The sequence below is a fragment of the Vanellus vanellus genome (genome assembly GCF_965231255.1).
Source record: "Vanellus vanellus genome assembly, chromosome: 15".
Taxonomy (NCBI): Eukaryota; Metazoa; Chordata; class Aves; order Charadriiformes; family Charadriidae; genus Vanellus; species Vanellus vanellus.
The window spans coordinates 12,575,532-12,602,126 of record NC_138920.1 but is presented as its reverse complement, the minus strand read 5'-3'; the positions used below and the strand labels follow the sequence as shown (position 1 = coordinate 12,602,126).

The following is a 26,595-nucleotide window of genomic DNA, read 5'->3' as shown; positions in this document are numbered from 1 at the left end:
CAACAGCATGTAAGCAATTCTCACAGTTTTATACAGGGAGACAGCAGCCAAGCTGAAATCCACCAAAGACGAATTCACTCTGCTTCTGCAGAGCAAGTTTCTTCATACAAAGCAGTGGTGCAGGGGTAGCTGCAAGGCAAGGAGAAATCAGCAGAGCCACTAATACACTATTCAAAAGACTTGTGAGAAGCTGCAAGCTAAAACAACTAGAGTATTTTAAACAGAACTTCCCTATTCGCAAACTCAATCTTCTTTTCATTACAGATAGGGAACAAAGTGTGCTGCGCACAGAATGAAAATGAGGAGGATGAAAGAACATTCCATGAAAAAGAAAAGCTGCCGGGTAGAATCCCCCACTCAACAGGCAAATAGCTTCAGCTTCTGAAACCTGTAGATGCCACAAAACATCCCACTCAGATCTCAGCCAGTCCCCAGATGGTGGTACCCACAGGGCAAAGAGGTGGAAGCGCTGTTAGCACAGTGACCGACTGGACAAGGGTGCGGAGAAGACGCTTCCCTGACCCAGCAGCATAAGAGGGCAGCAGACAGCAGAGTCCGACCTGAGGGCTACGTACAGTTTTCTGCGTTACCTCGTAGAAGCAGCAAAGGGAACCATACTTCACTAGAGAAACCACACAACCCGGCGGCTCAGATTCTCCATCTCAGGAATCCCACGTTCCTCCAAAGGCCTTCCACGGCTGCAATTCGGCCCTACAACACTAACCCTACCGAACTGGACTCTTATCTTGCGCGTTCCAACCCGGTTGGGCAGACACCACCTCTTGGCAAAGACAGAAACCGATAGCAACAGGCAAAAGGAGCGAACTGCTTTTTTATTGTTTTTAATTAGTCAGGGGAGCTGAGAGCCGCCAGCGACTCCCCGAGCTCGGGCCAAAGCTCCATTTCAGGCGCTAAACAATTTGGTTTTCTTCTGACCAAGCGCTGTCCGCTTCGTGCCCGGGGGCCGCTCGGCTCCCGGGGCAGCGGCGAATCGCGCCCTCCTCGGCCCGATGGCGGTCCCTTCCCCGGTCCCACCCCCGGGAGCCGGGGCGACGCGGCGGGCCCCGCGCCCAACCTACAGCCGCGGCACAACGGCACCTCCGGAGACCGGGACGGGTGCAGAACCGGCCCAGCGGCCCCGCGGCAGGCGAGCCTAGGCCGGAGCCCAAAGCATGGGCCATCGAAAAGAAGGGAAGGAAGGGCCGCTGCGGGCCCGGGAAGGCAGCACCGGGCCCCCAGACCCGAGGCCAGCGGCGACTAGCCGCCCGCTTCTCCGCCTCTCGCCGCCATCCCCCCCCGCCCGCCCGCCCTGCCGCCCTGTGCTCACCCAGCCCCGCCGCGGCCGCTCCGCGCTCCGGCCGCCCGGCAGCTCCGCCGCCGCCCCGCCAAGGCACTGCCCGTCACTGGTGCCGCCGGCTGTCACTCAACCGCCTGCCGCCGCCCATTGGCCATCACACGCACGTCACGCGCCCGCAGAGCGTCGCCATGGAGACCGCGGGCGGCCGACCCTGCCCAGCCGCGGCGCCGAGCGAACACCCTCCTATTCCCCGGCAATCACCGGGTACACCCCCGCCACCGGAAATACGTCACTCGCGCGCCGGAAGGGGCGGGGCGCGGCGTCTGGCGGGGCGGCCGCGTGCTGGCGAGCGGGCGGAAGCGGCGGCTGCCGGGCGTAGGAGCTTCCGGTGGAGGGGGCTGTGGGAGGGAGCGAGTAACGGCGGCGGCGGGAGGTAGCACGGAGAGCCGCAGCCATGGTGAGCCGGGGCCCGGGGGCTGGGGCGGGCCCGCTGCGGCGAGGGGGGCCCACCCCGGCGCCCGGGGTAACGGCGGTCTCTTGCAGACGGTGGGGAAGAGCAGCAAGATGCTGCAGCACATCGACTACCGCATGCGGTGCATCCTGCAGGATGGCCGCGTCTTCATCGGCACTTTCAAGGCCTTCGACAAGCACATGAACCTCATCCTCTGCGACTGCGACGAGTTCCGCAAGATCAAGTGAGCAGCGCGGCCGCTCCGGGCGGCGGGAGCACCGGCAGCACCGGGCCGTGGCTTCCCCCTCGTCCTGCCCCCTCTACCCTGCCCCGCTGCCCGGCCCGAGGCCACCTGCCCGCTCGGAGCCGTGAGCCGGTGCAACGTCTGCTACCGGCTTCTGCTGGAATAAGTCATGGGTTTAAGTCTCGTTTGTCAGATCCACAAACTGCCGCGGTTCAGGGGACACTTTGTGTCCGTTATTTCCTAATAACTGAAACAGACTTTTACCTGACACCAGTGTAAGTCACTGTCACAGTTAAGCATCACGGGGGGAAAAAAAAACCAAACATGGAGACAATATGCATCTTGTGTTTAGTCTTCTCTGTGTAATTAGCATGAGGCACATAGAAATGTGGGGTTTTTTTATGGTAGATTTTCCCCTCTGGAGTAACCTCATCGTGTGTTCTATTGAAAATTCACAGGGTAGCATTGATTTTGTTTTTTTCTCTGCCTTGCAATGTTTTCTTTCTCTTCACTAGACCTAAAAATTCAAAACAGCCAGAGCGGGAAGAGAAACGAGTCCTTGGTCTTGTGTTGCTGCGAGGAGAAAACCTGGTGTCCATGACAGTTGAAGGACCACCTCCAAAAGATGTAAGGACAATGAGCGCAGAGCTAAGGAGAAAGGGAAGGGACGGGACATCTTATAAACTTGCTTCCTTGCAGGAGAACAGTACTACAGTACATCCTGCACTTCCACCTGTTGTTGTGACGAGGTCCAACAGATTTTACTGCAGACAGTCCTAATCCCTTTGTGGGCTCAGACATTAATGGGACAGAGGAGGGCTGTGGGCATCCCTAGGATCTGAGGACTTCTGTTTTGGTAAATCTTTCTTTTTGGGGGGGTTTGTTTTCAGACTGGAATTGCTCGGGTGCCTCTTGCTGGAGCTGCTGGAGGACCTGGAGTTGGGAGAGCAGCAGGGAGGGGAGTGCCGGCTGGTGCACCCATGCCGCAGGCTCCAGCGGGATTAGCCGGCCCTGTCAGAGGAGTGGGAGGACCATCCCAACAGGTGAGATGCCGCGACCCATTAAAAAAGAGTTGTCTGGTATATTCTGGGGTGGCTTTTAATTCTTGGTACCAATGTGATGCAAGAAATCGGTGGAGTGGAAGAACTGTAATCTTAGTTTCTTTTACCAGAGAGTTTGAGCCTGGCGAGGCTTTTGTGGTACTAGATCCCCCTTGGGAACTCGTCTTATGTGATGGAAGAGGAGGCTTGAAAAAGTGCAGCTTCTTGCACAGAATTCCAGTGGTATCCATTGAATTGTGTTATAGGTTTGTAGCAGTTTAATACATTAAGGGGAGACTGGTGTACCTTTCTGAAGGGATAGTAATTTAAATCTTGCTTATTTTTCAGTTATTAATGTAAAGCAGCTGTTGTGTTGTTCCTGTGAATGCGTTTATTTTGTTTACAGGTGATGACACCTCAGGGTCGTGGCACAGTTGCAGCTGCTGCTGCAGCAGCCACCGCTAGCATAGCAGGAGCACCAACTCAATACACACCAGGGCGTGGGGGTCCTCCCCCACCCATGAGCAGAGGAGCACCTCCTCCAGGTAAGAATTACTCTATAGATAGAGTGGGGCAGCAGGGAGCTTGTGTTACGTAGCAAAATTGGTGATAAAGAGGTATTTATCTGAGTCTGATGAACATCTGGTATTACGGAGGATTATTCTAATATCATCTAACTAGTGCCATGAATATTCAGCTGGATTTATGTGCTTGTTCTTTCTCTGGCGTAAGGAATGATGGGACCTCCTCCAGGCATGAGACCGCCTATGGGCCCACCGATGGGAATGCCACCTGGCCGAGGTGCTCCTATGGGAATGCCCCCACCGGGCATGAGACCACCTCCCCCAGGAATGAGAGGTGAGCGGAGGTTATCTTAAATGCCTAGAAACTATGAGAAGCCATAATATAAAACATTTGAAGGGTGATACTTTTCAATGTCTCTCTAGCTATACTAGTCGTCAATAAATGTCTCTGTGCCAAATAAAGGGGTCCTAAGGCTACTTTGAGCATGGTGAAAATGTCCTGGTTTAGCCTTGCTTCCTCTTTCCTCTTCAACATTTAGTCCCTTTATTCCCAGGACCCCCTCCACCTGGCATGCGTCCACCAAGGCCATGATATCCTATAACGTACCTTTGAACTGTGAGAAGACTGATCAAGGCGATATACCCAGCAGTACCACCTGTCAAAACTTTGTTATGTATATTTTACGTTTACTGCTTGTAAAGTTTGCCCTTTTTAATAAAGTTGTACTTTGAGTCACTGTTGTACTGGTCTATTTCAGGAGCACAGCCCTTACCTTTTACTACTGCACTTGGGTCACCCCAGAAGAGCAAGTGTGAAGCAAAAATCTCAATTTATCTTGACAGATCAGAGGTTAACAGTTGGTCTGGGCCGCTTAGGTCTATTCCTTACAGGAATTAAAAGTACATCAATGAAATTTAGTAAGGCTGATGAAAAGAATGGGATGGTGGAGATAGCATTTCAATGAAACTAAGCTCTTTCTTTAAATTTTTACTAAGAGAATTCTCCCTGCTTTATTAAAGGTGGAATAAGTACAATGGTGCCTCTAATAAGATGCTCTTGCATTAATTGCTGCTTACTAGCCTGCAGTAAGCCTGCTTATCTTTATAGGTGCAGCTGCACTGCTTCTAGTCAAAAAAAAAGAAGCCAGGATGAGCAAACTTATTAATTGCATGCAATAATGTAAACCAGCCTGCATTCTGGTTGTAGTCTTCCCTTCTCGCCTCAGCTTGCAGCTGCTTGCTCTTCAGTTAGGAGGAAGCTGTCTGCCCACCCCCTCTGCCACCTTTGGAGATAATCCTTTCTTCAGATAGTAGCCTCTTGGGAGATTTGTTTTAATTCCTGTGACTCTTATCTCTGAAACCATCTTTGTGACAGTCTGAAAAACTTTTTTTTTTTGCCCATTTTAGTTATAGGTTCTCAACCACCTAATCCTTTTCAGCCATATTAAATTGAGATCACAGAAGTGTGTGAACAAAGCAGTAAGAGTTCTCCAGTTTTTGCCCTAAAAACAATGAACTAAATATCTGATAGAAAGATGTAACATCCCAGCTCTCAGTTGCTCCAGCTTATCTTATAAAACAGAGCAAACTTTTTAGAAAAAAAATATCAATCCTTTATTGCATGGACCGCTGAAGATGTTTTCACACAGGGTCTTCAACCAGGTATTGAGCATCCCAAAGCTATTCCAGAACTTGAAGAAAAACTATTCAGTTTTACTGAAGTTGTCTCCTTGCAGTACAAAGAAATCCAGGCTCCGGAGAGAGCACATCTGAAATGTCTGCATTGTCCAAATTACCCATTTGGTAATTGTGAACAGTTCTTACTTTCTCTTGTACCTGAAAGAGAAGATATTTGAAATTAGATTCCACCAGCCCAGCTTTCAATGATAGATAAGGAACAGCACCGAGCATTTTCTAGGCAATGCTCTCCCAAGTAGAAGCCTAGGAAGGTGCTATTAAAGGCAGTACCCTTGATTGCCCCCAGTATCAGACCGGCCGTAGGAGGGTAAGCTACTGCACAACCAACAAACCTTTTAGCAAGGGCCTTTAAATGATCATGAGAAGAGGAAAAAGAAAGCAGGGAAAAAAAAGAAAAAACAACCCAACTTGAATAAGAAAGTAAAGAAAGCTATACCTGGACTTGGATTTGAAGTTTCCTCCTTTCCTACGTTGGGCCATACCCAAGCGTTTCCGATCTTCAAATGATGGGCTTTTTGAAAGAAGGGAGGGGGGAAGGTAAGACAAAACCCACTGAAGTACATCAATACCACAGGTACTTCTTGCAAGAATCCCTTCTCTGTTCTGCCCACCTTCCTCACCCCCCCTCCCCCCCCCCCCCCAATATCAGTCAAAGTATCCCTGAGAAAGTCCAGAGATGCAAAAAAAAAAAAAACCAAACCAAAATCCCACCTACTAAAGTCTGGACTAATGTACTACTGCTAAGACATTACCCGGCACGGTACTGCTTCAGAGCCTTCCTGCTTGTGTTGGTAAGCTCTTCGTCAAACACAGACAGTTTTTTCTTCCGCTTGGGACCTAACACAGAGACAATAGTCAGAACACTGGCTGTAAAAAGAAGGCCACAGCATCATCTTGTTTACTAGAGCCCAGTAGCCTTGACCACAACAATTATCCTAACCATCAGGGAAAGTAATGACTCCTCTGCAAACACGCACCCGCGGCCATTCCTTCAAAGACCAGACCAGTGCCTCCCTCTATACAAATTAATTTAGTTTATCTATTTGTAACAAAGTTCCTGACATAGTCAGCTGTAAAACAAAAGTCTCCACCTGCTGGTGCTGCTGCTGGTTCCTCTTCTGGCAAGGCTCTGGCTCGCTTTGCTCGGCGATTCCTTTTTGCCAACCGCTCAGCATACATTTGAGATTTCAAGATTTCAAACTGTGACCTCTCCTCTGGCTGAAAGGTGTTAAAATGCAAGTTTACAGTGATGTGAGATTTTGCTAAGGGAAAACTAGAATAGTCCACCCAGGGTCCCACTTGTCCATAAATGTTCTCACCGTCATTTGGACTTTTTTCTGGCTGTCCTGCATAAATTTCTTCCTTTTCTTTTTGCCTCGTAATGCTAGGTCAAACTCCTGCAGGGCTTTGGCCACTGGAGAGACAAATTAAAACACAGAATAAAGAACCTCTTAAAGTACAGGCCAGAGTCCAGTTGCAGCTATGGAATTTAATATGGCAGCAGTGTCACGACTCACATTTCTCTTTCTTCCTCTCCTCACGGGTCTGGAACCAGGTCCGCTCCAAACCCTCACCTGCAGTCTTTTGTTTTCCTCCCTCCAGCTGCTTCTTTGCCCTATTGATCTGAGATAATTCAGGCAAGAAGTGAGCTCATGGTGGTGAAAAATAATCTCTCTCTTCCCTTTCAAAAGTAGGCAGGTCAAGTACATTAAGGTGACCTCCTTGTGCACTATATCTACTCCGGATTCTAAAAAACTAAGGTAAAAAAAAAATCCTAAAAAAAACCCTTACCTGAGCCTCTGACTGCTGCATCTCGCGTTCCTCACGCTCCAAGCATAGAACTGCATACACATCTTTCTCTAGATTCTCAATTTTCTCTCGAAATTTTAGTATGACATCTGAAAATAATAGCATGAACATCAGAAGCAGCTCATGTAAGCCCATCTTGTTTTTCAGCACCTCTTTTAGTGTCCTTCTGTACCATGATATTCCCTGCCTACTACTCTCCTGCTTTTTACCTCAGTGAAGCGCGTACCTTGGGGGAGAATTCTGGCTTTCACTGGTGTTTTGGCAGTCTTCACAATATCCTTCAGCATCTTGCGCTCTTCCTCACCCACAAGTGAAACTGAACGACCAGCCCTGCCTGCTCTTGCTGTCCGACCCACCCGATGAACATAGTGTTTGGTGGTGTTGGGCATGGTAAAATTGATTACCTGTATCAGAAACAGCATTAGTAGGGAAACAATATTAAAGGACTCATTAAAAAGCTCAGCACTGCAAATACTCACTGTTTTAACACCTTCAATATCAAGTCCACGTGCAGCCACATCTGTAGCTACCAGAATATCAATCTGCTCATCCTTAAAGCGCCTGAACAGAGATAACAAATGCATGAGCAATGAACACAGCAATCCACTTCTGCTCTGAAATTTCCAGCTCCTAACTTCTTTTTTGCCTATGATTGCTAACTAAGCTTGCTAATACCTGAGTGCTTCCAGCCGCTGTGCCTGAGAGAGGTTGCCATGAAGCTCCCCAACCCGCAGACCCATTAGCCCCAGTAGGATGTGCATACGGTGAGCTTGCTTCTTGGTCTGGGTGAAAAGCATCACATGATCAGGGAAGGTTCGCGTCAGTAGAGCTGAAAGGAAAAAAAGCCCTCTCAGGAGCCTGCTTCATAGTCACCTACCGATTCCAGCTTTTCTTTGCTCAGCAATAACCTGATACAATGGCCTCACGGTCCCCCTCTCGGTTGGGTCTGATCCGGATAAATTCCTGCCGCAGGAAAGGGGCCACATCTGTGTTGCTGTTCACAAAAATTCGGACGGGGTTTTTCAGGGAAACAGAAGCCAAGTCTTTCACCTATCAAAACAGGTTGAGAAAAAAAAAGTCCACATGATCTCTGGTCAAAGACTAGACAAACTTCTATTCAGCCTTCTGCCTCAATATGCTTCTCAGCAGCCTGTCTTACCTCTTCTGTCATTGTGGCAGAGAAAAGCATTGTCTGACGGTGGTGGGAGCACAACCTGATTATTTCTTTCATCTGTTCCTCAAAGTATTCATCCAGCATCCTACACAGCAGAAAAACAGCAAGGTAAGGTAGCGTAATCTGGTTCTAGATAAGAAACATTACTTAAGGCAGGACAACAAAGACTACCTTATCAACAAAGACAACCTTATAGCCTGGGAAAAAGGAAGCAGGAAACTTCCATCTCATTTTTCACCACTGTCCTGTTTAGCCTACCTGTCAGCTTCATCCAAAATCAGCACCTCGACACTGCTCAGGTGGAAAGAAGGACAGTTGTGGAGATGATCAATCAGTCGGCCAGGAGTGGCGATAAGAATGTCTGGCCCAGAGCGCAGAGCTGCCTCCTGAGTCTTCACATCCAGGCCACCTGAAAGAGAGCAAATGTGGACTGCTGACCCCCTGAGCAGGCTGCAGCACAGTACACAGATCCAAATTGCCTGAGGATGGGAAACAACTCGGATTAATACCACATTCACAATTAGAACTGAACCCACCTTTTCTTTCTCAGAAACAACAAGCAAGAAGTACGTCATGGTACTAGCAAGTGAGATTTTAAGCCATAGCACACCTACTAGAAGCATGCCTGTGATAACCATACAGCCTCCAGTTTTATAACACAGAATTCCCAGTTCTGTATACCAGTTCACAGCAATCTGTACAGTTCATGTAAGAAACTGAATACTCACCTACAGCAATGCACGTTGTGACGCTGCTGAATTGTGCCAGCTGTTTTGTGACAGAGTGCACCTGAATACCCAGTTCTCGTGTTGGCACTAGAACCAATACCCGTGTTATTGGAGCCTGACGAGGTTTGTAAATTAGGCGCTCAAGGACAGGCAAGATGAAGGCAGCTGTTTTACCTAAAGAAGAAAATCAAGAAGAATTACCAATTATTGTGAATAGCAAATTCTCCATGTTTCCTGTGTCCTGCTCAATCCCTACCTGTCCCAGTGGCAGCACAGGCACAAATATCCTTCCCCAGAAGACCCACCGGGATACAAGCCTTCTGAATTGGAGTTGGTTGCTTGAAGCCAAGAGCTGTGATTGCCTACAAAGGAGATAGAGCAATTAAACTCTGTCTTTGGTGTGGCCACAACTGGAGTACTGTGTCCAGCTCTGGGCTCCCAGGTACAAGAGAGACATGGACATACTGGAGAGAGTCCAGCAAAGGGCCACAAAGATTGTGAAGGCACTGGAGCACCTCCTGTATGAAAAAAGGCTGACAGAACTGGAACTGTTCAGCCTGGAGGAGACTTGGAGAGGATCTTATCCATGTATATAAATCCCTGAAGGGAGGGTGAAAAGAGGACAAAGCCAGGCTCTTTTCAGTGGTGCCCAGTGAAAGGACCAGAGGCAATAGGCACAGCCTGAAACACTGGAGGTTCCCTCTGAACACAAGGAAACACTTTTTCACTGTGAGGGTGACTGCGCATTGGCACAGGTTCCCCAGGGAGGTTGCGGAGTTTCCATCCTTGGAGATACTCAAAAGCCATCTGGACATGGTCCTGGGCAACCAGCTCTAGGTGGCCCCGCTTGTGCAGGGAGTTGGACAAGATGACCTCCAGAGGTCCCTTCCAACCTCAGCCATTCTGTGATTCTGTGACAAGTCTTACTCAAGATATTGTTGACATACTGTGAATGGTTTTCATTATTTGGGATAACAGCTCCTAAAGGACTACCACACTAGCTCCCACATAATTTCCTTTTCAGAGAGGCTGCGAAGAAAAGAGGAATTTACCAGTTCTGATTGGTGGAGGGGACACTGTACAACATTCTTCAAAGTATCATACTTAATAACTAAACTAGGTCAATACCTTTAGCAAAGGTCGTGAAAGATTCATGTCCTGGAATGACAAGTTATCATCATATTGAGAGGCATCTTCAAAAAAGCTCTCTGCTTCCTAGAAACAGCAACAACAACAAAACTGGAACAACACAGGCAGCAACATAACATGTTATCAAAGGGCTCTGGGCTGTTTTTTCAGCTACAGTTTGTTAACCAAAGTCAAACTCCTCCAGAAGAAATGCTGGAGAACGATGTAGTGTCACTTACCACTTCTCCCTTTTTTGATCTCTTCCGTTCCTTCACTTTGACTGTATCTGCAGAGAAAGAGGAGTGTGACAGGAATTAACAAGTACAGCTAAACACATAAAAAGATATCATGACTATCTTCATCTTATACTTTTTGCTCTGAACGAGTTATTGAAGGAGAAGCCTCAGAAAAAAGTACAGGCATGCAATGGAATAAAATACCAAGGAAATATCCTTTCTCTGGGACAAGTTCAATTAAAGTACTATGGCCACCATTCAAAATAAGCTTGAGCAAAATCAGAAGGAATGTCACAGAAGGAAAACAATAAAAAATAAGATGTTCTCGCCCGCTCCCAGCAAGGCTTCACTACAGGCTTTTCTCCAGTGAGCCAACAGTCTGTCAGATTCTTGCTCCTGACTTTCTGTTGTGGTTTAACGCTAGCTGGCAACTAGGACCATGCAGCCATTTACTCAATCCCCCACCCCAAGTAGAATCGGGAGAAAAAGGAAAAAAAAAACTCATGGTTTGAGATAAAGACAGTTTAATAAAACAGTAACAGAATAGATAATAATAATAATAATGGTAAAAGAATGTACAAAAGGAGTGATGCAATACAATTGCTCACCACCCAGTGACTGATTGCCCAGCCTGTCCTAAGCAGCGATCACAGATTCCTATCCCCCGGCCAACCTCCATTTCTATACTGATCGTGACATCTATGCTAGGGAATATTTCTTTGGCCAGCTTGTCCTGTCTGTGCTCCCTCTCAGCTTCAACAGGAAACTGAAAAAGTCCTTGACTTATTATAAGCATTACTTAGTAACAACTAAAACAAGATATATTATCAACTTTATTCTCATACTAAATCCAAAACATAGCAGCTACCAGGAAGACAATTAACTCTATCCCACCTGACACCAGGACACCATTTCTCTGTGTACTGTTAATACCTGCTTTTGTGAAGATAGTTTCATCATCCAACGAATACTGAGACTCCACATCTTCTTCGTCTCTACTTAAATCCTCACACTCCCTCTTTTTAGTTTGATTATCCTTAGTTTCTGCATCTTCATCTCTCACTTTTTCTTGCTTAGCTTCTCTTTCCTAGGAAAAGTTTTGGAAAAAAAAAAAGAAAGTTTTAAAAATAAATGAAAAGAAGAAGTTTCAATCCTTTGTGAGCTTCTGTTTGTTGTTATAACGAGCCCATTCACAGATACATGCTTTTGCATAGCCTTAACAATTCTGCACCCTCGTCAGTCCAGCAAGGCAGCAGGTGTGGCTGCACGCCCGCTGGAGGCCTGAGCACCGCGGCTCAGGACGCTTTCGGAGCTGTGCCTCTGGAGGGAGCGCAGCAGAAGGCCAACCCCACACCAGTCTTTCCAGTAACGAGAGAGAAAGGCTCTGACCTGGAGCTTCCTTTTCTGTCTCACTGTCTCAATCTTCTCATCCAGGGTCGTGGCTGCTCTCTGGGCGGGAATGAGGAAAGAGGAGCGGTGAGGAGCCCGGCGGAGCGCGGGGCACCGCGGCCCCAGGCCCTGCAGCCCCAGGCCCGGCCCCAGGCCTCACCTTGCCGCGGAGCTGGCGCAGCGCCGCCGCCCAGGCTCCTTCCTCGCCGGCCTCCGCCTCACCGAAGATGAAGGCGGAGCTGAAGTCCCCCCCGGTGGAGCCCCGCCGTCGGGGGCCCAGTGCCCGGCGCGGCTCCTGTGGTAACAGCGATGAGCAACGACCGCGGGACGGTCGGCCCGGTCCGGTCCGGTCCGGTCCGGTCCGACCCAGAGAATAGATCCCGCCCGGCCTCACCTCCTCATCCTCAGAGCCTCCAGACTCAGGTTCCTCAGGCCCGGCATCCCCCTCCGCGATGGTGCCCACCAGACCCAGGCTCTGCAGCATGGCCGCTGCTCCCTCCCGGAACCGCCTCGGCCGCCGACTGCGCATGCGCGGAGCCGGTCCAGGCCGGCGCAGATGGGTGGGGCCACGGTTGGCCCCGCCCCGTCGGGCGGAAAGGAAACCGAAAGCAGTGGCACTGGGCGGGGGCGGTGGTACCGGGGTATAGGGTCTGTATCAGGGTCGCTGCCCGTCGGGGATGAGCGGTACTGGGGGAAAGTGGGGTGTGCTCCCTGCTGGGGCCGGGGCCGGGAGTGGGCGGGTACTGGGTCGAAGGGTGGGGGACGCTACCCGCTGGGTCTGGGAGGTGGCCGGTACCGGGTTGAGGGTGGTGGAGCCGAGAGTGGGCCGGTACCGGTACCGGGGCGGGGGCGGGGGCGAGGGCGAGGGCGAGGGCGAGGGCGAGGGGCAGCGGAGGCGGGAACGGGCCGGTACTGGGTGAAGGGGGGGTGGGGGCGGGAGGGGGTCGGTACCGAGGCGCGGGTGGGGGGCGGTGGGGCAGGGAGGGGCCGGTACTGGGCTAAGGTGGTGGTGGGGGGATGGGGCACGGAGGGGGTCCGTACTGGGGCGAGAGTGGGGGGGCGGCGGGACAGAGAGTGGCCGGTACCGGGGAAGGGCGGGGGCGGCGGGGCCGGGAGCCGGGGAGGGCGGGGGGCGGCGGAGCCGGGATCGGGCCGGTACCGGGGCGAAGGCGGGGGGCGGCGGAGCCGGGATCGGGCCGGTACCGGGGCGAAGGCGGGGGGCGGCGGGGCTGGGAGCGGGCCGCTACTGGGGGGAGGGCGGGGGCGGCGGGGGCGGGAGCCGGGGCGGGTGGGGGGCGCCGGGAGTGGGCCGGTACCGGCGGAGGGCTGTACCGGGATCGGGGCAGAGGGGCGGGCCGTGCGGGGAACTGGAAAGCGAAACTTTCGTGGGCGGTGGCGGGGCTGTCCCGGGCCGTGCGGGAAGCTGAGCACGACGGCGGCTGTGTCGGGGTGCAGGAGTGGTGCAGCTCGCCCCGGAGAGCCGTGACACCCCGCTGACGAGTCACCGGGCCGAGCTATGGAGGGCGCCGGGCAGGAGCCGTGCTGCCGGCAGCCCCGAGCCGGAGGAGGCAGAGGTGAGGGTCGCCCGCGGAACGCAGGGCAGAAGGCTGTGGAAGGTCTGGGGGGTGGCGCTGATGCGGGGGGATCCACACCCTCTCTGTCTGCAAATAGTGAAATTCTCTCTCAAGCCTCAATTCCAGCATTTCCTTATCTGCCGCCCAGGCCATGAGGTGATGATGCGCTGCGGCTATCTCTTTGCTGACTGTTTCTGCCAGAATTCAGTGCTTCACTAAGTATTCTGTTGAGAGTGTGACAAAGGCTATACGGTCTATGCTTCCTGCTGCTCTGACTTGGTCTAGAAGGTCTGTGTTTGAACTGTGCTACGTACAGTCAAAGTCAGCTGCTGCTGTCTTTGTCACTATTTCCGTGATGGCTAACTCTTGACGAAATCCTGTCCCGTGCAGGAAACTTCACCTTTAGCCTTTCTTAATTCTGCTTTCTGCTCTGTGGAAAAGGGTTTCAGGGTTTTTTTTTTTTTAGCATCTTCCTGTCTTAACAGCCTAAGTGAACTCTAGGCATGCCATGCTTTTTAGCAATTAGAAAAAGGGGTACAAAGGAAAGCCCAACTTGAAAGTCTGTGTGCAAATATAATGGTGGTTTTCTTACTTGATGCCAAATGTCCGAAATATGCTGACTATTGGGCTAAAATGCTCATGTGTTTGTATTGAGAGGCAGGTTAATGTGGTTGATTTATAATTAAGTAGTGTCTTTTTTTTTTTTTTTTAAGGTCCTGCAGATCACTGGGATACTGGCTTTATACGAAGAGGCAGAAACAGAATAAATAATGTGCCAGGCCAGACAGCTCAGTTGGGGGAAAGCCCCCAAGCCAGTAATTACACTCTTCTACCTGGGCAAAGAGAGGAGAGATTTGGTGGCTGGACTTGGAGGGTTCCTCAATCAAGCAAGAATAAACCAAGAAACCAAGGTGGACAGGCCAACAGTGGAGCCACAGGACACTGGCCTGAACAGGAGAATGAGGGAAGGAGAATGAGGCATCAAGGTGGACAAGCACATGAGAGGGCCAGAGGACCCTGGAATGAGCAAGAAAATGAAAGCAGAGGAAGGAAGTATCAAGGCGGACAAGTACATGAGAGGGCCAGAGGACCCTGGAACGAGCAAGAAGATGAGGGTAGGGGAAGGAGGTATCAAGGTGGACAAGCACACGAGAGGACTAGAGGACCCTGGAACAAGCAAGAAGATGAGGGTAGGGGAAGGAGGTATCAAGGTGGACAAGCACACGAGAGGGCCAGAGGACCCTGGAATGAGCAAGGAAATGAGGATAGGGGAAGGAGGTATCAAGGTGGACAATCCCAGGAAGGAACTAGAGGGCTGAGGAATGGGCAAGAAAATGAAGGTAAGGGAAGGAGGATGCAACCTCGGGAGAATCCTCATTTGTACCAGAACCCTACCCCAGGTGGTGCCCAGCTTAGTGAGCAGCCTCAGCAAGTCAAAAGGATTGGCTATAAATTCCTAGAAAGTCTCCTTCAGAAAGACCCTTCAGAAGTTGTCATCACACTTGCTTCCAGTTTGGGTTTGAAGGAACTTCTTTCCCAAACGGCTATGAAACCCAATTTCCTTCAGCTCATTTGCCAGGTGCTTCGAAAAGCATGCAGCTCCCGAATAGATAGGCAGAGTGTCCAACAACTTCTTGGAGTGGTGAAGGAGTCCAACTTTCTCAAGATCTGTCTGCCACAGTATGTGTCTGACATGATGACAGAAGCAGTTCCTGCTGTATGTCATCAGTACCCTGTGCATATTAGCAACATCATTTCACTTCTTCAGGACCTGATCAGTATTTTCCCAGCCAGCTCCGTGCAGAAAATCTCCATTCTCTTGACAGTCTTGCCAGCATCCATAAATGCCCTGAGAGCTTCTGGTGTGGATATCCCAGAAGAAACAGAGAAAAATCTAAATAAAGTCCAGATGCTCGTGCAGCATCTGCAGGAAAAGAGACGTGAAGGCACACTAAGGGCTGATAACTATACTCTTATGCAGCCTCGGACTGACGGTCAAGAAGAAACCTATCGTACAATGACCATTTATCCGACATATAATGAGGTACATTGTGATGAGAAACCCTTTCTACGTCCCAATATTGTTTCTGGAAGATATGAGAGCACCAGCATTTATCTTGACACCCATTTCCGGCTTTTGAGAGAAGACTTTGTAAGGCCTTTAAGGGAAGGTATCTTGGAGCTTTTGCAGAGCTTTGAGGACAAAGGCTTGAGAAAAAAAAAATTTGATGATATCAGGATCTACTTTGACACGCGGATTATTGCCCCTCTCTGTTCCCCAACTGGTATTGTTCACAAGGTCCGGTTTGACATAAAACCATTGAAGTTTGTACGATGGCAGAATTCCAAACGGCTGCTATATGGATCCCTGATCTGCATGTCCAAAGATCACTTTGAAACATGCCTTTTTGCCACTGTTTCTAATCGTGATAATGCAGATCTTGCCCACGGGATTGTGCAGTTATGTTTTAATGCACAGAGCCAGGCACTGCTGGCAGAGGTTCAGCCCTCAGACTCCTTCCTCATGGTAGAGACAACTGCCTACTTTGAGGCCTATCGGCATGTGTTAGAAGGGTTACAGGAAGTCCAGGAAGAAGATATCCCATTCCAGAAGTACATCGTGGAATGTGATACAGAGGTGGAGAAGCCAACATACCTGAAAACAGACACTGTCTACAACTTTGCACCCTTGATGGAAGATCCCCTGTCAGATGAAGAGGTGAACCCTGATGGTTTGAGAAGGCAAAATGTTCATGTTCTAGATCCCAGGCAGTGGCCTTCAATGGAAGCCTTGAAATTAGATGAGTCTCAGATGCAGGCTTTGAATCTTGCACTCACCAAGGAGCTGGCTATTATCCAAGGACCTCCCGGGACTGGTGAGAACCATTTGCTTTAAGTCTCTGTCATTTAAGTTCATTGAGTTCATGTCGTTGAGTTCTCTTTGAGTCCCCTGTTTAGGGAGATTAACTTCAGAGAAAGCCAGCTGTATGGTTTCCAAACCTTTAGTCCCATGCCTGATTGATGCTTGAGTAGACCAGTTAGCATGAGTTGTGGAGAAAGTGAAAATATGCTCAGATACACATATCTGATCTTACGCATTGCTGACCTAGTTGCAAGTAGACACCAACTGCACTCTTGGCTCTGCTGTGTATTGAGGTGAAAAAAGTTTCAACTATCCTTGATAACATGGTACCTCTTGCTGTGCAACAGTCCTGTTTGTCTTCGTAGCATGTTAGAATGTTTTGAGTGTTCAGCCATGATCCTCTGTGTGAATAAAGCATTACAAGATTAACTGTAATTGTTTTAAAAGGTACCTGAACTCAACAAGCACCACTGCTTGAATTCTGCTAGTATGCTTATGTTTTGTGTGCAGCCAAATGTCATGTTTGAAGCCAGCATCAGAGTGCACTGGCGGGTGCAGTGGCAGAGGAAACCCTGGGTCCAGGTCCAGGGTATTAACCAAAAGACAACATTCTTGCAGTGTGGCCTTGCTCGACTACAGGCCAGAAAGACAGTGTCATGCCACTTCATTTACATTTTGTAAACTAGTTGCCTCTGGGGTCACCTCTCTTGGCACAGACCAGATTTGCAGCCTAGAAGGAAGTCTTGTATCTGGTTTTGACGATTCCTGTGTTTCAAGGCACTCTGTAGAGGGTGGATTACCCTTTTCTAATTCTGAACTTGTTTTGCAGGGAAGACTTATGTGGGTTTGAAGATTGTTCAGGCTCTCTTGACCAATAAGCATGCGTGGCAAAGCACTGTCCAGAAGTCTCCCATCCTTATAGTCTGCTACACTAACCATGCACTGGATCAGTTCTTAGAAGGTAAGAGTACCTGGCAAGTATGATGGAGGGTCAGGTAGAAATTACAGCATAGCTCTTACTCTGCCCATCTTGTGGCGTGATGACCTGCCATTTTGGCTTTTTCTAGTGACTGTAGCCCTGTTGATACACAGTAAGAAAACTTCACTCCGACCAGTCCAGTGTAGCAGTTGCCCTTGTCCTGCAGAAAACAGAGCTGGCCTCTTTAGTACTAATATTTCTCTTTCATTCCCAGGAATATACACATTCCAGAAACATGGGATGGTGCGTGTTGGGGGCAGAAGTAGCAGTGAGGTCCTGAAGCAATTCACCTTGAGGGAGCTGAGGAAGAAGTGTGAATTCCGATACAATTTGCCCATGCATCTACGCAGAGCCTATGTGAATGTATGTGCAGAGTTCACTGGAGATGGTGGGAGTGGGTTGCCTGTGCATTGGAGGAGCTAACAAAACTTCCTCCACACTTGTTCTTTCACCTCTTCTTACACTGAAATCAGCCTCTTAATTCTTCTGTCCTTGTTCACTTTATCAGTTTCTTGTCCTGCTGTTTCTGAAGTCTGCTTCTCTGAGTATGATGATGCCTCCCTTTTCTTTGTTATGAGTAGATAACCAGTGAGATGAAACAGGCTGAGCAGGAGCTCCACGAAGGAGCGAAGCTCTTAGAATGCACAACATATGGAGTTCTGCATGAGCGCCACTTGGAAGCATTCATTGCACCCCAGCACTGGGACAGTCTGATGAATGGTCTGGTAAGAGAGGTCCCTTTCTTCTCAGTCAAGCAGTCCCAAGGTATGCTTACTGCCCTTTCTGGTGATGAGTCTGAGGTTCCCCAAGCACACCTCTTTTTAGCATCACTTGCCTACCAGGAAAGTGTGGGAGCCAACAGCAAGCTGTGCAAGCGACAGTAGTCTAGACTGGGCAGGGCAGGCAAGGGCTTTAAATTTTGGTTCTTTAAACTGCAGAGATTTTAAGTGATCTTTATCAGCATAAAAGTACAACTGCCCAAATGAAAGCCTTTTAAAAACTGAAGGGGAGGAGGGATGCTCTTTCTGAAGGTCTGAGGCTGCTCAGGCTTTTTAGCTCTGGAGGTCTCTCAGGGGGCTTGTCGTAGTTGTCTGCTGCTGCAAGGTGCTGCTTTGGCGTCATCCTAAGGCTCTGAAGTGCAATAGGCCTGGCTGATTTCACTTTCCTTGTATTAGGATAATGAGGAGTTTTACTACAGTGCTTCACAACACTCAATGATTCTGGAGTGGCTGGGCCTTGGTGTAACTGTCTTCACCCAGAATGCTGCAGAGAATATTGGGGCTGAGAATCCAGGTAAAAAACCCAAACACAACTCTCCCCCCCCATCCTCTACAAGTGTGTTTGCCTAAGCAGTGCATGTGTGCCAGAAAAGAGACACTGCTTCTTAACAGACACTGAAAGATGCATGGTACTGTAAGGTAGTGGAAATAAGATTAACCTTAATTTCCACATAATGATCTGACTGCTGCACTGTGATTCTGCTGGAGTGGCTGTGGCTTACTGCGTGTGACTGGTGACTCTCACAGGTGGCCAGCAGGAGAGAGAGGAGGAGTGGGAAGGTGAAGCAGAAGAGGAGCTTTTGGAGATCCCAGAAGAGGCTGACTTGATTCAAGCTGACAGAGTGATTGAGGACGAAGAGGCAGCAAAGCCTCAGGGAAGGAAGGAGGAAGAGCACAGAGCTGTTGATGAACTAGCCAGCATGCTGTTGGCTATGAAGCTGGAGGACCAGGAGCAAGGAACAGCCCAACCACAACAGAAGACTATGCAGTGGGAGGTAACCGCATGCACTAGCATGTTCTGGCTCTGCTTGGCTGTGTAAAGAGTAACATGGGGATGCTAATAAAGAAGAATCTTTGTGCTGTAACCGCTTATTGGGGAACTTTTTTTCTGCAGGTAACTGCTGCCCAGAGGAAGAAAATGAAACAAAAGATGAAGGCTGAGCTCTGTAAACTGAGTGCAATGACAGAGTCAGAGGCCAAGGCTATTCAGGATCTGTGGCAACTTGACCTGAGCTCCCGCTGGAGGCTTTACAGGTGACAAAGCAATTTTGCAGGGTCTCTCAGGCAAATGTTTTCTAGGTCTATTCCAGTTTGCAAACTCTTTCTTTCAAGCCACAGTGTCCATATCTGTTCAGCTCCTTATTTGAACACGCTTATTCTTACCTTCCCTGTATTGCACAGGCAGTGTTGTCATTTCCACTGTGTTCAGGACTAAGTACAGGTGCTAATAATCTCTTGCCCAAAAGACACAGAGGAAGTTTTGAACTGAATCCACTCAGAACTTCTAGATCACTATCCTGTTCAACTTGCTGTGTGTGATAATGGCACTTTCTTCTCAGGCTTTGGCTGCAGACCTATCAGGGGCTTATTCGGCAGAGGATTTTGCAGCATGAACAGCAGTATCGGGCAGCAGCAGAAAGGCTGACAGAACTGAGGCTGCAGGAAGATCTCTGCATTCTCAAGGAGGCTCAAGTTGTGGGGATGACAACTACAGGTGCACAGCAGTTGGGAAGCAAATCAGTATTGCACTGCATCCAGTAATGGTTAAAGAACCTTGTTGCCAAAAGATTAGTATCGTGCTGCTTGACAGTCTGGATCGGGCTCTGCGTTGGTCTACAGCCTTCTTAATTTCTGACTCCCTTTGCAAATGTGGCTATTGTGCGAGTTGTTAAGTAACTGCATGAGCAGTTTCTGTGCACTTGTGCACTCCCTCCATCTTGAGCAGCATTCTTCTATTAGAAATGCTTCACTTGCGCCTGAGTGAAGCACAGGTAATATCTGCACTGCTATCCCTACATCACCTTCTGGTGATGGTAGTGTAAAGGTCATTGTAATATGACCCTTCGGAGAGACAATTCTAGGTTTATTTATGTGTGTTGATCAATGTATTGAGTAGATGTCTTATGTCTGAAGTAAGGGTCGGGAAAGGGCCAAGGCCGGCATAAGATTCTAATCCCCACCTGCCTTCCCTAATAACTCTTCATACAGAAGCCACCCTTGGTATGGTGCTGTTCTGAAGTTCAAAAAGCTGAGTCTTGAAATGAGGAATCTTGGGAAGAACCCCAGTCTCTTCTGGGACACAGCCTACTCCCCTCCCTGAAAACTCTCGTACTGCCTGCATGTAATTATATTCTGCTAAGGTTTATCTTCTCTCCTTGCTCAGGTGCTGCCAAATACCGTCAGATCTTGCAAAAAGTAGAGCCGCGAATTGTCATTGTAGAAGAGGCGGCAGAGGTGCTTGAGGCTCACACCATTACTACTCTCAGTAAAGCGTGTCAGCATCTCATCCTCATTGGAGATCACCAGCAGGTAATGTCCACGACTAATGCCGCTAACTGTTGTGTAAATGAATTAGAACCTTTTAACCAAACACCATATGTGAAAGGCTGCCAAGACTTACTGCTCCCCGGCTTCCACAGATAGCACAGGTCCTGTCTCCTGTAGTTTTGGAGTAGAGCTCCTGTGGGACTTGGCTTTTAGTTTAATTGATTCGAATTTACGTGTACTTTTATCCACTTTTTTGACTGTATGTAACTTTGATATTTAGCACTTCTGGAAGAATACAGTCTCTGGCCTTTCTATGCAGGGACTAGTGACAGAAAAAGAGATGAGTGAAAAATCATACTAATACATAGGAAAAGTGCTATAATGTAAACCTCCTTTCCCTTTTCTTTCAGCTGCGGCCTAGTGCAAACGTATATGACCTGGCCAAGAACTTCAATCTGGAAGTCTCCCTCTTTGAACGGCTGGTGAAAGTTGACTTCCCCTTTGTCCGTCTGAAATATCAAGTGAGGAAGAGCTATAAAAAAAAGAAAAAATCTCCATTGCATTTGCATTTAGGTTGTTTTAAGTTTGTAGTACACTTAAGTTTATATTTCTACTCTGAGCAGCCTAAACGAAAAGAACATGATGATAAATTCCCAAGAGGAATGGTAAGAGCTGTCAAACTGCCACAAACAGTGTACCAGTATATTTCCAATTATTCAGGGATGTTGTCCACAGCACTGTGGTTTCCACGTTTTAATGCAATGAACATGGCTTGTTGTGGCATCTGAAGCTTCCAGAACTCTGGAGATTGACAGCACAAGTCTTCTCAGGCTGTTTTCTGTGAAATTGCTCTAATCATCTATTTTGGTGCCGGGAGAAGTTAATTTTACTTCCAGCAGTCCTGTATTCAAACTACCTAGAAGAGCTCATGTAGTGGTTAGGGTGAGGTGTTGGCTTTTGTTGTCTAGAATAGTGTTCTTAGATTTGCACTGAAACCGGCATTCCTATTACAACCACCTTTCCAAAAAATTTTCTTGAATCTGCTATTACTCCCCCTGTAATTGCTGGTGGTGGCAGTGATGGGGTCGGGGAGGATGGGGATTAGAAGCTGCTCCCTTTTTGACTCTTACTGGAAAGTCATCCTTGTCTTATATGCAGCCACAGTCTGTACAGTGGAACAGCAGAGTAATGACAGGGAAATAGGGGGCTCCTTCCTCAAGACTGATACAGCTGCTTTGTGTTTCAGCACCGCATGCGTCCTGAAATTGCCCGGCTTCTCAGTCCTCATGTATACCAGGAGCTGGAGAACCATCCCTCTGTCCTGAAGTATGAGAACATAAAAGTGAGTTTTCAGCAATCTAAGCAATTGCTTTTGTCCCCTGCTACTGGCTAAAATGAGTTTCTGTAAAATGTAATGTTCAAGGATTTCAAATTCTTCACCAAGAATCAAGATCAAGTTCAGTTATTGAAATTTGTATGTGAATCACAGAAATGTGTGATATAGAATTAGGCAAGTAATTAGCGATGGTGGACACTGGAAGCAGATCCGGTACTATTGACTTGAAAAGAACAGCAGAAAATGGAAGAGGGACCAAAAGAACTGTAGGAGCCTGAAAGCTAGGAAGAAAACTTATATGAGAGGCTTAAAGCATAATATGTGAAACTCCCATGTAAGATAGATGACTTGATTACTGGAACCCTCCTTCCTTGGGTTCTTAGTTCGGGCATTTTACCAACACACGACATCTGCAAACAAGATCTATCCAGCTTAAAAACATAAAGCAATCACTTGTTGGCTAACACACACAATAATCAGCTAGAATTTAATAAGTTATAAGCATTAGTATGCTTGCCACACCGTGAGACAACTGAAGAGTCTCTGCTGTTGTCAGGCAGGTATTAGTCAGAATAAGTGTCAGCCTTTGCTTCTTCCTTAATGTTCCCGAGTTTCTATCTTAACACTAACTCCCCGTTTCCTGATTTGTATTTCGCCACCCTAAGTAGGATTTCATATCTCTCCACGTTGGTGCTTTTCTTGCATCTTTGAACTATTAACAATCCTATCTCTGTCTAATTTTATCTTTCGTACCTTGCATAGCCCTGTTCTGCAGACTTGCTCACAGCTCTCTGTCACAGCTTAACTGTTTCCCCAGAAGTCCGAGCCAAGGTTACGCTGCTGCGCCGTATCAGAGCTAGGCTGAATACCCTGGGAGAAAGAATTGGAGGTAGTTACGGAAAGAGGATTACAGTAGCTTAGCCTATGTAAATCTCTCTTCGTAAAAAGACAGTACTAATTAGTTAAAAGCTCTTTAACTGGATGAGGAAAGCATACTGAAAACTATAGCAGAATGCTGAAGCCAAACAAGACAAAATTAATACTCAAGATGATTTTATTGCTAGAATAAGCTATCTGGGAAAGTGGCAGGCCCTCTTTTTGAAATCCAGATCAAGTATTTTGTAGGAGATGGTTTAGTTAAATAAATGAAAAAGCAAACAAAAAAAAATCCAAAGAAAACCCAGCCAAACAAAATCCCACTCAAAACACACAACTACTTAGACCACAAAATTTTACCCCATTTCTTCTATGAGAAGCTAGTCTGGAGAATCTTATGGTTCCATCTGGCCTTAAAGCAAACTTGAGATACCAAAAGGCACCTAAACTGCATCTTCCCATCTAGTACAGTAATCAACATAGATGATCACTGAATTAAATTGTACAGCAGTGGACACTATGCCACTATGGACACCTTGGGAAACCAGACGTCTGTGTTTGATCTACAAAATCTGTTTTTGCTGATTTAAAAAAAAAAAAAAATCTGGGTTTTGGCACGTAGCTCAAGAATTTCTTATGGGTAGAAGAATTCCAGTTAAGAGGCAAAATATAAAGGTCCCTGATAACTCCAGGCAAATGGAATTTTTGAACAGGTAAGCAGATGGCTCTACACCCCTTGAGCTGTTGCATGACTACTGGAGTCCCTAGTGTTCCTAGTTTTCCTGGTGGAAAAGCAGTCCTCATTTCTTTGTTTTTACTGTAGTAACAGAGAGGGCATGTTTTTTTGCTAGATAGTTTTAGGCAACTGCTAAGCTCTGTGCACTGGTAACTTACTATCTTTTTCCCATATGGCCAAAACAAGACATTGTTCACACCATGAACGTGAAATGGAAGTACGATGCTTTGAGAAATGTTCTTAGCATCTTATCTTTTCTATAATCTGAAAAGGTACAGTAGAAACAACCCTGAAAAGACAGGGAATAAAATCATGCACAGAACTGACTTCATATAAGGATACTGAAATGTCACTAATAAGCTGAAATGTGATTAATAAGCTTCAATTCCTATCTGATGAATACGCTATGGAAATCTAAGAGGAAATTGCCTAAGTATGCAGTAACTGCACGCTGTAGTCCTCTCCTTAAGAGTCCTCCTGTCAGTGGGTAACTGGGGCCATGGAAACAGGCTGCAATGAAGGAAGATAGAATTCAGTTTCTAACATTCCTTTCCCTTGTTTCAGGGGGTCTTATCTAACCTCTTCTTTGTGGAACATGACTTTCCTGAGCAAGAGATCCAGGAAGGGAAAAGCCACCAGAACCCACACGAGGCCCAGTTTGTAGTGGAACTGTGCAAATACTTCTTGTGTCAGGATTATCTACCTTCTCAGATCACCATTCTCACTACTTACACTGGACAGCTCTTCTGTCTGCGTAAGCTCATGCCAGCCAAGACTTTTGCAGGTGTGAAGGTTCATGTAGTTGATAAGTACCAAGGGGAGGAGAATGATATTATTCTGCTGTCACTCGTGCGGAGCAACAAAGAGGAGAGAACTGGGTTCTTACAGATCCCTAATCGCATATGTGTTGCATTATCCAGAGCTAAGAAAGGGCTGTATTGTATTGGAAATATGCGCATGCTTGGCAAGGTTCCTCTCTGGAGCAAGATCATTCACACCCTTCGGGAGAAAGATCACATTGGCCGCTCACTGATGCTTTGCTGTCAAAACCACCCTGAAACTAAGACACTCGTATCTACAGCAGCAGACTTCAGCAAAGTACCAGAAGGAGGCTGTAGTCGCCCCTGTGAATTTAGGTTGAGTTGTGGACATGTTTGCACAAGGGCATGTCACCCATATGACACTGAGCACAAAGAGTATCAGTGTCTGAAGCCTTGTCAAAAGGTGCTTTGTGCAGATGGGCACCGCTGTCCACGGTCATGTTATGAGCCCTGTGGACCATGCATGGTGAAAGTAGAGAAAACTATTTCTAAGTGTGGCCACCTGCAGATGGTGCCATGCTCAACTCCAGACAGCGAGTTTCTTTGCCAAGAACCTTGTCAGAAAAAGTTGAACTGTGGGCACACATGCAACAAATTCTGTGGGCAGGAATGCACTAAGTGGTGTCCTGAACTGGTTACAGTCACGCTGAAATGTGGCCATGACCAGCAGGTTAAATGCTGGATCACTGAGGAGATGAAACATGAGAAGCCTGTGGAATGTAAGATGAAGTGTTCTGCCACGCTGCAATGTGGTCATGTATGCTCAGGTTCCTGTCATACCTGCTTTGAAGGAAGATTTCATAAGCCATGTAACAGCCCATGCAAGCGCTTCTTGGTCTGCTCCCACAAGTGCCAGCAGCCTTGTACTACAGAATGCCCTCCCTGTCAGCTGGAATGTCAGAACCACTGTATCCATAGTAGGTGTAAAAAGAAATGTGGAGAGAGATGTTTTCCATGTGCTGAGCCATGTGAGTGGCGGTGCCAGCACTACCAGTGTACCAATCTTTGCTCTGAACCATGCAATAGGCCTCGCTGCAATGTACCATGTACTAAGCTACTGCGCTGTGGTCATCCTTGTATTGGATTGTGCGGAGAGCCCTGCCCAAAGAAGTGCCTTGTTTGTGACCATGAGGAAGTCACCCAGATCTTTTTTGGTTTTGAGGAAGACCCAGATGCTCGATTTGTGCAGCTCGAAGACTGTGGACATTTCTTTGAGTCCCAAGGCCTTGACCATTATATGGATGAAGATGATAGTGTCATCAAGCTGAAGGTGTGCCCTATGTGTCAGACACCTATCAGGAAGAATTTGAGGTATGGCACCATTGTGAAAAGGCGGCTGGATGAGATAGAAAAGGTGAAAGAGAAAATCCAAGGCCCAGCCCAGGAAATTGAGTCTAGCAGACAAAGACTGCAGACTGCACTGACGGGGAGTGCTGTTCTGCAGAGGAATCTACCCCTTAAGTACCTCATGCTAGAAGATAAACTAAAAGCTTCTGATCTCTCCACAAAGAGTATTGGATTAATTGAGAACCAGCTGAACTTATATGAACGTGTAGCAGACCTAACTAACTCTATGAGCAAAATCAATGCAAATGAGAGGAAAGGGCTGAGAAAGCGTCTGGATGAAGTCCAGGAGTGGCTGGATAAGCCAAGGCTCAGTTTTACAGGACAGGAGCTCTCTGATCTGCAGGCTGAGCTTCAGCGACTGACCTATTTGCTGAACCTCTTGGCACGGTGCAAGGATGCCAGGGGGATAATCACCCCAGCGCTTGCTGCAGAGATTGACAGTGTGCGACAGATCCTGGAAGGGACAAAGAAATTCACAGAGGAGGATGAGGCTGCAGTGAAGGCTAAATGGGAGAGGCTCTGCAAGGCCTTGCCTGTGTCAGGGCTGGGCATCTCCGAAGCGGAGCGGGTGCAGATTGTCAGTGCTGTGGGCTGTCCCCGTGGCCACTGGTTCAAGTGCCAAAACGGGCATATCTACGTGATCGGAGAGTGCGGGGGGGCGATGGAGAGGAGTAAGTGCCCCGAGTGCCATGAGGTGATTGGGGGCACCAACCACGCGCTGGACAGCACCAACCGCCTGGCCCCGGAGATGGACGGTGCCACCCACCCAGCCTGGTCCGACACCGCCAACAACCTCCTCAACTTCGAGGAGCTCCGCCGGCTGCTGTAGCGGGCCGCCCGCCCCCTTTCTTACCCCTGTAGCTAATAAAGTGAATGGCTGCACCCTTCGGGAGTCGTGTCTGTGGGAGCGGGGCCGGGCTGGGCGGAGGGGGCCGGGCTGGGCGGAGGGGGCCGGGCTGGGCGGAGGGGGCCGGGCTGGGCGGAGGGGGCCGGGCTGGGCGGAGGGGGCCGGGCTGGGCGGAGGGGGCGGGGCAGCCTCGTTTCCGGCGCTACCCGGAAGCGGATGTGACGCGCGGCGG

At 48.4% G+C, this 26,595-nt stretch overlaps 3 protein-coding genes across 5 annotated transcripts; 2 read left to right on the top strand and 1 right to left on the bottom strand.

Annotated features, from left to right (window-relative positions):
• Window positions 1-1,619: 1,619 nt before the first annotated feature.
• On the top strand, window positions 1,620-4,293 carry SNRPB (small nuclear ribonucleoprotein polypeptides B and B1). The gene is made up of 7 exons (XM_082491130.1): window positions 1,620-1,754; window positions 1,841-1,992; window positions 2,508-2,619; window positions 2,883-3,035; window positions 3,439-3,577; window positions 3,765-3,890; window positions 4,111-4,293. Exons 1-7 carry the CDS (start codon window positions 1,752-1,754, stop codon window positions 4,146-4,148), a joined length of 723 nt encoding a protein of 240 aa, XP_082347256.1. The 5' UTR covers window positions 1,620-1,751; the 3' UTR covers window positions 4,149-4,293.
• Window positions 4,294-5,151: 858 nt separating this feature from the next.
• On the bottom strand, window positions 5,152-12,222 carry DDX27 (DEAD-box helicase 27; the record flags this gene model as incomplete). Of its 3 annotated transcripts, XM_082491055.1 has the most annotated exons (21): window positions 5,152-5,392; window positions 5,691-5,765; window positions 6,007-6,091; window positions 6,346-6,472; window positions 6,574-6,668; window positions 6,772-6,877; window positions 7,046-7,152; window positions 7,290-7,467; window positions 7,543-7,624; window positions 7,739-7,892; window positions 7,972-8,113; window positions 8,223-8,322; window positions 8,496-8,646; window positions 8,966-9,139; window positions 9,222-9,327; window positions 10,094-10,180; window positions 10,333-10,379; window positions 11,263-11,416; window positions 11,719-11,778; window positions 11,879-12,013; window positions 12,113-12,222. In XM_082491055.1, the coding sequence occupies 21 exons, from the start codon at window positions 12,200-12,202 to the stop codon at window positions 5,377-5,379; spliced, it is 2,271 nt and encodes a 756-aa protein (XP_082347181.1). In that variant the 3' UTR covers window positions 5,152-5,376. The 3 variants fall into 3 exon arrangements, with proteins under 3 accessions (XP_082347181.1, XP_082347180.1, XP_082347179.1); XM_082491054.1 differs by having other exon boundaries at window positions 7,290-7,624; XM_082491053.1 differs by having other exon boundaries at window positions 11,879-12,202.
• An 873-nt stretch (window positions 12,223-13,095) lies between these two features.
• Window positions 13,096-26,398, top strand: ZNFX1 (zinc finger NFX1-type containing 1). The gene is made up of 13 exons (XM_082491090.1): window positions 13,096-13,292; window positions 14,006-16,168; window positions 16,985-17,116; window positions 17,349-17,497; window positions 17,716-17,859; window positions 18,310-18,427; window positions 18,661-18,908; window positions 19,028-19,167; window positions 19,473-19,627; window positions 20,297-20,442; window positions 20,811-20,921; window positions 21,647-21,742; window positions 23,913-26,398. Exons 1-13 carry the CDS (start codon window positions 13,235-13,237, stop codon window positions 26,343-26,345), a joined length of 6,093 nt encoding a protein of 2,030 aa, XP_082347216.1. The 5' UTR covers window positions 13,096-13,234; the 3' UTR covers window positions 26,346-26,398.
• Window positions 26,399-26,595: the final 197 nt, after the last annotated feature.

What these genes read in the sequence shown, in the direction of transcription:
- ZNFX1 (XM_082491090.1), top strand. Translation starts at nt 13,235, where the DNA reads ATGGAGGGCGCCGGGCAGGAGCCGTGCTGCCGGCAGCCCCGAGCCGGA. An exon ending in AGAAGACTATGCAGTGGGAG is followed by an intron (nt 18,909 to 19,027) that starts GTAACCGCATGC and finishes TTTTTTCTGCAG; the next exon opens with GTAACTGCTGCCCAGAGGAA. An exon ending in TCCCGCTGGAGGCTTTACAG is followed by an intron (nt 19,168 to 19,472) that starts GTGACAAAGCAA and finishes CTTTCTTCTCAG; the next exon opens with GCTTTGGCTGCAGACCTATC.
- SNRPB (XM_082491130.1), top strand. An exon ending in GACGAGTTCCGCAAGATCAA is followed by an intron (nt 1,993 to 2,507) that starts GTGAGCAGCGCG and finishes TCTCTTCACTAG; the next exon opens with ACCTAAAAATTCAAAACAGC. An exon ending in AAGGACCACCTCCAAAAGAT is followed by an intron (nt 2,620 to 2,882) that starts GTAAGGACAATG and finishes GTTTGTTTTCAG; the next exon opens with ACTGGAATTGCTCGGGTGCC.